At 41.1% G+C, this 8,874-nt stretch overlaps 1 protein-coding gene across 3 annotated transcripts in view; it reads right to left on the bottom strand.

The window, feature by feature from the left end:
• Positions 1–5,595: 5,595 nt before the first annotated feature.
• Positions 5,596–8,874, bottom strand: part of LOC122556816 (lateral signaling target protein 2 homolog) — a 58,737-nt gene continuing 55,458 nt past the window's right edge. For all 3 annotated transcript variants that reach the window (XM_043704021.1, XM_043704022.1, XM_043704023.1), the window contains one exon: positions 5,596–7,825. In XM_043704021.1, coding sequence (XP_043559956.1) covers positions 7,694–7,825 — 132 coding nt within the window. In that variant the 3' untranslated portion in view covers positions 5,596–7,693. The remainder of the gene's footprint in view (positions 7,826–8,874) is intronic.

The raw sequence follows: 8,874 nt of genomic DNA, 5'->3' as shown, positions 1-8,874 counted from the left end.
CCTATCACCCTCACCTTAACCTCCTTCCACCTATTGCATTCCCAACACCTCTCCCCCAAGTCCCTCCTTCCTACCTTTTATCTTAGCCTGCTTGGCACACCTTCCTCATTCCTGAAGAAGGGCTCATGCCCGAAACGTCAATTCTCCTGCTCCTTGGATGCTGCCTGACCTGCTGCACTTTTCCAGCAATACATTTTTCAAATAGATTAATCACTTGATATCTGTGTCCCATTTAATACTTTGGATCAGTTTAAAAAAAAGAACGTCATCCACCGAGAGGGTGATCTTATGCCCGCCTGATCCTATCTCCGGGGCAATTATTTTGGGATCCCTCAGAATGGCCTTCACCAGTGGCTCAATCACCAATATAAATAATTGTGGCAAGAGAGGACACCCTTATTGGTTTCCTCTGCCGATACTAAAATTGTCCAACCATATACCATTCGTGAGAACCGTTGCTCTTGGGTCACTATATAACCCTGCCACCCACCTGGCAAAACCCCTCCAAGACCAAATCGCTCCAGTACATAACAAAGATACGGCCACACCACCCGGTCAAATGTTTTCTCTGCATCCAGGGAGACTGCCAAGCTCAGAATCGATCTTTGCTGGCATACCTGGACTATGTTTAATTCTCTAATATTATTGGCAGACCTATGACCCTTAATAAAACCTGTCTGGTCCGCTTTTACCATGAAAGGCAAAATCCTCTCCAACTTTAATGCCAGCATTTTTGACAGAATTATAAAACCCACATTCAGTAAGGATTTGGGCCTGTACGAAGTGTAATCCTCTGTGGCTTTTCCTTTCTTAAGAATAAGAGAAATATTTGCTTCTCTCAAAGATGATGGGAAGCAGTCCTGACTGTATGTGTAGTTGTAAATATCCAAGAGTGACCCAGCCAGCATGTCTATAAACTCTTGATAAAACTCACTTTGAAATCCTTCTGGGCTGAGCGCTTTACCACTCTGGAGCAGCCTCACCACCTCATATATTTCCTGGATTGTCAGGGGGACATTCAGAAAGGATGGATGCTCTGAAGTTACACCCAGAAAGTCCAGAGTCTTAAAAAAAGGATTCCATCTTCATCAGTCTGTCCTCACAACCCTTCAACCGGTATAGCTCAGAGTAAAACTTTCTAAATGCTGCATTAATCTTTTTGGCATTGCAATTAAGAGTCCCAGCACTCTCTCTGATGGATGTAATAGATTGGGGGGCATTCTTCTTGCTGGTCAGGTACGCTGAATTTCTACCCAGTTTATCACCGTACTCGAATAACCTCTGTTTCACAAAAGAGATTTCCCTCGTTATTGTCTGGGTGAATGCAGCATTCAAAGTAGCCCTGAGGGCTTTAATCCGCTGCAATTTTGTTACGGACAAGCAGCGAGCAAACGCTCCCCTCAGCTGCTTCCAGGTTGCTGAGTAAGAAATAATCAAACCCTGTGCATAGGCCTTGGCAGTCTCCCAGAGCACTGATGGATTACTGGTCATCGCCAAATTAATGTCCCAAAAGATATTAAATTCCAGTGAAAAATATTCTACAAACTTGCTATCTTTCAAGAGGAAAGGATCCATGCGCCAGTGCCGGGAGCCCATCGTGCCAGCGCCAGGCTTGACCTCCATATACATTGCCACATGATCAGAAATGGCTATGTTCCCGATTCTGCAAGACAGCGTCAAATTCAAGGTGGTCAATGGGACAAAATCATGTCACTTCTGGTGTAGCATTTAACGTCGATTCTTCTTCTCCTTTGATGCTGCCTGACCTGCTGCGCTTTTCCAGCAACACATTTTTAAGCTCCTTCTAGCTGAAGCCATGCCCCTCCCCAGACAACACAAAGAGAGAAAAAATACATACTTCTTATAACAAGAAAGTTAAAGTGGACACTCAACCCGTTCCCTGCATACTGTAATCCTCGGCACTCCTGATAGAACAGACATATATAACCTCCCCCAAACGCCCACCCCATCCCATCCCATTCCAGAAAAGAAGAACAACAGGAAATTATAAGGAAAAAAAAGAACAAAAGGATGACAGGAGGGGGGAAGAGAGAGAGAGAGAGAGAGAGAGAGAGAGAGAGAGAGAGAGAAGAAAAAAGAAACAATGTGATCTTCCCATATATATTTTTTAAAAAGCCCCCTGACAACCAGGTAAACGAGGCAAATTACAGAGAAAAACAAACTAAACATAATTGTCCATATTATTCAAGCCAGTCAGTCTATTTTAAAGCATCCAGGGAGCCCTTTGCCTTTTCCGCTGAGTCAAAAGTAAATACGGACCCTCCATGGCTGAAACGTAACATTGCTGGATATCTTATGGAATACTGAATATTCAAGTCCCTCAGCCGCCTTTTTACCTCAAAGGCATTCCTCTTATGAATCACGACCTGAGAAAAATCTTGGAAAATCATAATTCGTGATCCTGTTTATCCTTCCCCAGTGCTCTAGAGGCCTCCAGCATCATTTGTTTATCTCTATAACACTGGAGTTACACTAGGACTGGGCGGGGGTGCTGGTCAAATTGCCTGTGCACTGCAACCTGGTGAGCCCGTTCGACCTGCACCCAGCCTGCCCAGACTTCTAGCTTTAGAAACTCCGGCAGCCGTTGCTCCAGAAGCTGTCCAGCTGGCCTTATTCCTCCTGTTCAGGAAGCCCCACCAGATGGATGTTCTTCCGCTGACCTCTATTTTCGAGGTTACCAACCTGCTCCTCCAAGGCCCGTACCCAATGTTCCAAAGTCTGGACCCGACCTGCCAAGGATTTCGCTGTGGTCTCAGAAGCCGCGGCCCATTGCTCCACCTCCAACACACTGCCGAAGACGTTGTATCTGCTGCTCGTGCTTCTGCAGCATGACAGAGATCGGTTTGAGCCTGGCCCAGGTCTCCTCCAGAGTCAATCTTCTCTTGGAGTTTCACAAACTCTGAGACCAGGCTCTGCTCCATAGGGAAGTCCCCTGGGGTGATTGCAGAGACCAACGCTGTGGCCACAGATGTGTCTGCTGTTGCGGGGGGTGTCTCTGCTGGTTCCAATCCTCACACTCTCTTCCCTTTGGTCATTTCCTAACTGTTTTAAAGTGACACTGAACAATTCTTGGGGTCAAATAAATAGCTATTTCTACCACATTGGGTAATAAAGGGAGGGCGAGTGCACCAATATGATGACACGGTGGCTCAGTGATTAGTACTGCTGCCTCACAGTGCCAGGGACCTGGGTTCAATTCCAGCCTCGGGTGACCCTCTATGTGGAGTTTGCACATTCTCCTAGTGTATGCGTGGGTTTCCTCTGGGTGCTCCGGTTTCCTCCCACAGTCCAAAGATGTGCAGGTTAGGTGAATTGGCTATGCTAAATTGCCCGTAGTGTTAGTGCATTAGTCAGAGGGAAATGGGTCTGGCTGGGTTACTCTTCGGAGGGTTGGTGTGGACTTGTTGGGGCGAAGGACCTGTTTCCACACCGTAGGGTGTCTAATCTAATCATTTTGTCTGGGTTCTGATGCAGAGCTCAGCAGGGTAGCCCTACTGGGTCACCGCCATCTTGAATCCCCATGTATGCTATCTTAATGGTGACTGGACGGTGTTTTCGGGTTTCAAGGGGATATAGTTTAGGCTGGGACTCAATGAGCTTGGTCTCACCTGATTGATATTGAAGGAAATTCTTGTCCAGGCAGGACTTGATCTTAGTGTGATGGTTGAAAAGTATTAAAGTAAACATGACGGCAGAGGTAAATATTGGTGTCAGCGGAAATCCGAGCTGCCTATGCATGTCACAAAGAGGGAGTATACATGTGGAAAAGAAAGTCAGAACAGAATCTCAGAAGTACAGTAGAGGTTCTTACTAGGCTGGACAACAGTTAACATTTGCATAGCCCCCTTTATTATATTACAATGCCCAAATTATAGGCGCATTATCAAGCCAATTTTGACACCAGTTTTCTCCATAAAATATTGTCAAATGGTGGGTTTCTATTGTTCTGAAAGACCGCCAGATTATACTTGACCTAGTTCTTATTTTAAGATAATCATTTTTTAAAAATCCCTACCAGAGGAAATAGTTCCTCTGTTTTGAATCCTTTTCATATTTATCAGCTTGAGCAGTTTGCCCTTCGAGGGAATACAAGCCAGATTCTTAAGGACCACATACTGCATGTGGCTTGATGTCAGACTCAAAAGCAGGAGATTTATTTATTCAATAATAAATAGGATCAGGATCACAAAGAACCTGTTGTATTGTGTTGTCAAATTCCTACTGGCAGTGCATTGGCGAAGGGCTAAGTAGTGCCACCAACAGGACATCTGCATTTTCATTTTTTCCAACATGGAGAAATTAATTTCATGACCATTTAAAGGATAAATCCAGCTACCCAAAAAGATAATTTATTGCCTGGATTAAAGCTAGTCTGGGCAGCAAGAACATAAAGTGTAGCACAAAGGCAACAGTGGAACCTAGGGACATTGTGGGATTAAAGCATTATGGAAAATATACCTTGCAATATAGTTTTGCATTGAAAGCAACAGCAAGGTTAGTTAGACTGAAATGGAGTGAATCAGGCAGCAAGTATGCACTGGAGTATGCACTATACATAATGGGTGCCTCTCCAAACAGAAGGAGCAGGATCCTCTTCTGCTTCATTTATGGTTACCATTTTTCAATTAAACCTTTTCAGTCTAATTTAAAAACATTACAACAGAGATTGTTCCAATGTAAGTGCACCACTTATTGGGGTAGAATGGAAGAGAGTAGTTTGTATCAAGTTATATAGTTCACTTCTGGCAGTCAAAAAAAACCAGAGGCAAAGTTTACCTTTTTTAAAAAAAAACTGTTCATGGTTTAGTTTGAGACTACAGTCGGCTTGGGTCTGTTTCAGTGCTGTATGACTATGACTATTTAATGTCCTACCATCCCTAACTCTCACAAATTCAATGAGTAAATTCTATACTTTATGTCACTAATAAATCTAAAATAAAACAAAAATGAAGCACCCTGAAGGTCACTTTGCATTTTTATTTTAACTATAACTCCTGAATCGTCAGTGATTTAACAGAAAAAGTGGAGGCAAATGTCAAGCTAAAAATTCTTTTAAGTGAGCAGAATTAAATATTAAAATGGTCCATCAATTGATATATTCAGTTTCTTCAATTATATAGTGTAGGTTTCAGTTACAGTGCCAGTCACCACAGTTTACCTTTTGAAAATTTATAATTTCCTCAGTCTGTAGACCACTGGATGGTTTTCCATTTGGATCATTGAAATTTTAATATATTACCCAGACTTGTGTCATGAGAGACATGGCTGTACACATTTGTGCATATTTTAAGGGAGGGACATTCAGAAGTAATCCCATAGTGAATTTATTAGACTAGGGGAAGCAATGGACCAAAAGAAAGGGATATCAATATTTGCAGAAGTGGCAATGAATATTTTTTTCCTTCTCACAAAGTGGAGGCTATTTCCCAAACACTTGAGTAATTACAGTAAGTACTCAATCACATACTGAAGGAGTGGAGAGTTTACCCTAGAAGCAGCTACCTTCATAACCAAGTCAACTTGAAGCAGAGACAAAAATGTTCCTGGATTTAGAACTCTAATGGAATCAATACATTCTCTTGTAACCCATTCAGTTTATTGTGCAAGATATTATATTTAAGATACATAACAGTATAACTTAGTAATTATTCAGAAGATGATCAACCAACGTAACCACAAATATAGTCATCTCCAAACTGAAGTGCAAAGATCAGTGAAGTTGAAGGGAGGTAAACAATAGGGTGTTCCCTCAACCAACAGACTACACCATCTCAGAGCTGGCATTTTTCAGAAGATGATGATAGGAAATTGCATTACCTTCCTTTAGAAAACTCGACATTTTAATTCAAGATCTGCTCCAATTGGACTAAGTAAGAAATCTAGACGAGACAATGGGGAATGTGTTTGGCTTCAAAAGAAGTCTGAAGATTACATGCCAATCACAGCTTTAAGTTAATTTAAATTTGTTTTGTGAGAACACAGAATTGCAATTTAGTAAAATTTCATTATCTGAAGGACTCCCAAGTGATAGCTTCCAAGGATTTATGCGCAGAATTTCCTTGGACTTTTCATGCAGAATATCCATTTTGTCATTTGTATGAAAGTGCATTTTTCTGTAAAATAAACATCAGCATACACGACAGAGTACTAAACAAAAGCCACAATCTGTACTTCAAGAAACATCCGTGTGCTGCAAATATAATTCCAATGTTAATACAGCATGGTTTTGCTTTTTGCTACATGGTACAGGAGGACACAAATATTAGATTGGTCATAAATATTAGATGAGTCAATGATCCGAAACATCATTGAAGACTATAAGCTAAGGAAAATTGTTGTTCAGCATGTGTTCAACACAGATTTCAAAACTCAAGGTTGGAGTCAGATTCAGCCTCAATTTCACTTTAGAAAATGGGCAAGCTTTCAAAAATACTGCTAACTAGCTCATAAACCATGACAATATATAACCCAAGATCTTTGTTATGTTTGCATCTAATCATAAATAGAATGTAAATACCATTCCCCAACTATCAATTAAAACATTGAAGAAACTATACTTGACAAAAAAAGTGATAATTATTTCAACAGAGGCTGAAATTATGAGCTGGTTATGGGTATTTTACTGGAAACAAATACATTTAGTGATACACAAACAAAAAAATTACCATATTTCCTGAACTATGTGCTAACCAATTCCAAGTGAAATTATGAGCAAAAGGAGTTCAAACCCTCTACCATTTCCTTGTGACTTCAATAAGCAGATGCTAGGAGTCAAAACTTAGCATTCCATTAATTTCCAAAACTAGGTTACTGAAATTTATGAAATTCCATAAGAGCAGCAACAACTTTGTGCAATTATGTCAATAATCAACGTAAGCTTCAACACTGCTTCCTACAATTATAACCAATATGTTGGGGCCACTTCTTCAGACATCAAACTGATTTTTGTTCCATGATATTAATCCTGAAGAGTCGCACACAAGTTTTCTTTGGAGTATCAACATTTGTGTTCTCCAAGTGCCAGCTTTTGTAGTACATAATTCTAAAGCAGTTTACTAGAGTTGAGCAGTTCAGATTTCTTCAGTAGAATGGCAATAAACTGGTCAATCCAGCTGATTGTCCATCAGTATTACAGGCTGCAGTATAAAAGTATCAAATGTGCCCTGGAACCTTCAAATTTTACCCCTGTTTCTCAGATTTGATACTGTTCACATATTACATGTATTTCAATTCCCTATAAGCTTATGAGCAATTTACAGAAGCAAATTACATTAGTAAAAATTACAAAATTTAAAATCTCTGATAACCGTCCTGTAAAACCATACAAAAACATTGCTGATTACCTTTATCCAATCTGAAGGAATCATGGATGCAGCTATCATTAAAATAAACTTGAGTTACCAAGTACATCTTTTATATCAGATGGTGATGCATAAATAATATACAATAAATGGTTGTTCTTTATAGATTTGCATTCGTATCAGAGTTAATATATTGAAATAGGACTACAGAGCTAGACGAGGGACTTTTGGATTTTGTGCGGTCATGGTAATTGTGAAGATGGTCATCCTTTGTTCATAGGAATCAAATTCCCAACATCAATCATTACCATGGGCTTGTTCTACTTGTCTCCTTGCATGTCTGTGGACACTCACTGGTCTTGGGCTTCAGGTTAACACGTCGATGTACTGGAGTAGCAGGGACTCAGGTGAAATGTGTAACAGTGTGCGCAGACACGGACTGGCTTCATGTGTCCATACCAAGGTAATGGTGCTGATTGGGAAGAACAGCGGGAACAAAAGATCTGAAACAAAAGAAAGTGGAAATTGAATATTTGCAGCACATTCTGACAGTGAATTATATACTAAGGGGGTGATATTGTTCTCTCTGAACATTGCAAAGCTCTTCAATATGACCCAGACATTGCAATGTATAGCAATTAAATACAAATTGCTTCAAGTCGAACTCCTGTGTATAAACACTATGATAAAGTATGAACAGAGACAAATTGACATAACATCTCAATTTATAAACTGCAACAGGTACACTAAAGAAGTCAGAATTAAAGGTAAGCAATTACGGTATTCTGGTTTGGAGTCTGAAAATTGGTTTTTAACACTAACATTTATTGACATATAATGTGTGTTTCTCGTACTTGTACCCATTTACAAGATGGTTAGTGGGATTAGGGGATTGGTTAGCTCAGATAGCTGGCTGGTTAGTTTGCGATGGAATGTGATGCCAAATGTTTGGATCCAATTCCTGCACTGACTAAGGTTACCATGAGCTTTCTCAATCTCTCCCCTTGCCTGAGACATAGTAACCCTTAGGTTGAACTGCCACCTGTTGTCTCTATAATGAGAGAGAGAGAGTAGCCCTATGGTCTCCTAAGGTTGTGGCAACTTGATAAAAACAATGACTGCAGATGCTGGAAACCAGATTTTGGATTAGTGGTGCTGGAAGAGCACAGCAGTTCAGACAGCATCCGAGAAGCAGCAAAATCGACGTTTTGGGCAAAAGCCCTTCATCAGGAATAAAGGCAGAGAGCCTGAAGCGTGGAGAGATAAGCTAGGGGAGGGGGGGGGTGGGAGAAAGTAGCATGAAGTACAATAGGTGAGCGTGGGAGGGGATGAAGGTGATAGGTCAGGGAGGAGGGTGGAGTGGATAGGTGGAAAAGAAGATAGGCAGGTCGGACAAGTCCAGACAAGTCATGGGGACAGTGCTGAGCTGGAAGTTTGGAACTAGGGTGAGGGGGGGGAAGGGGAAATGAGAAAACTGTTGAAGTTCACATTGATGCCCTGGGGTTGAAGTGTTCCGAGGGGGAAGATGAGGCGTTCTTCCTCCAGGCGTCTG

This window comes from Chiloscyllium plagiosum, chromosome 14 (assembly GCF_004010195.1).
Source record: "Chiloscyllium plagiosum isolate BGI_BamShark_2017 chromosome 14, ASM401019v2, whole genome shotgun sequence".
NCBI lineage: Eukaryota > Metazoa > Chordata > Chondrichthyes > Orectolobiformes > Hemiscylliidae > Chiloscyllium > Chiloscyllium plagiosum.
This window is presented reverse-complemented; position numbering and strand designations above follow the sequence as displayed.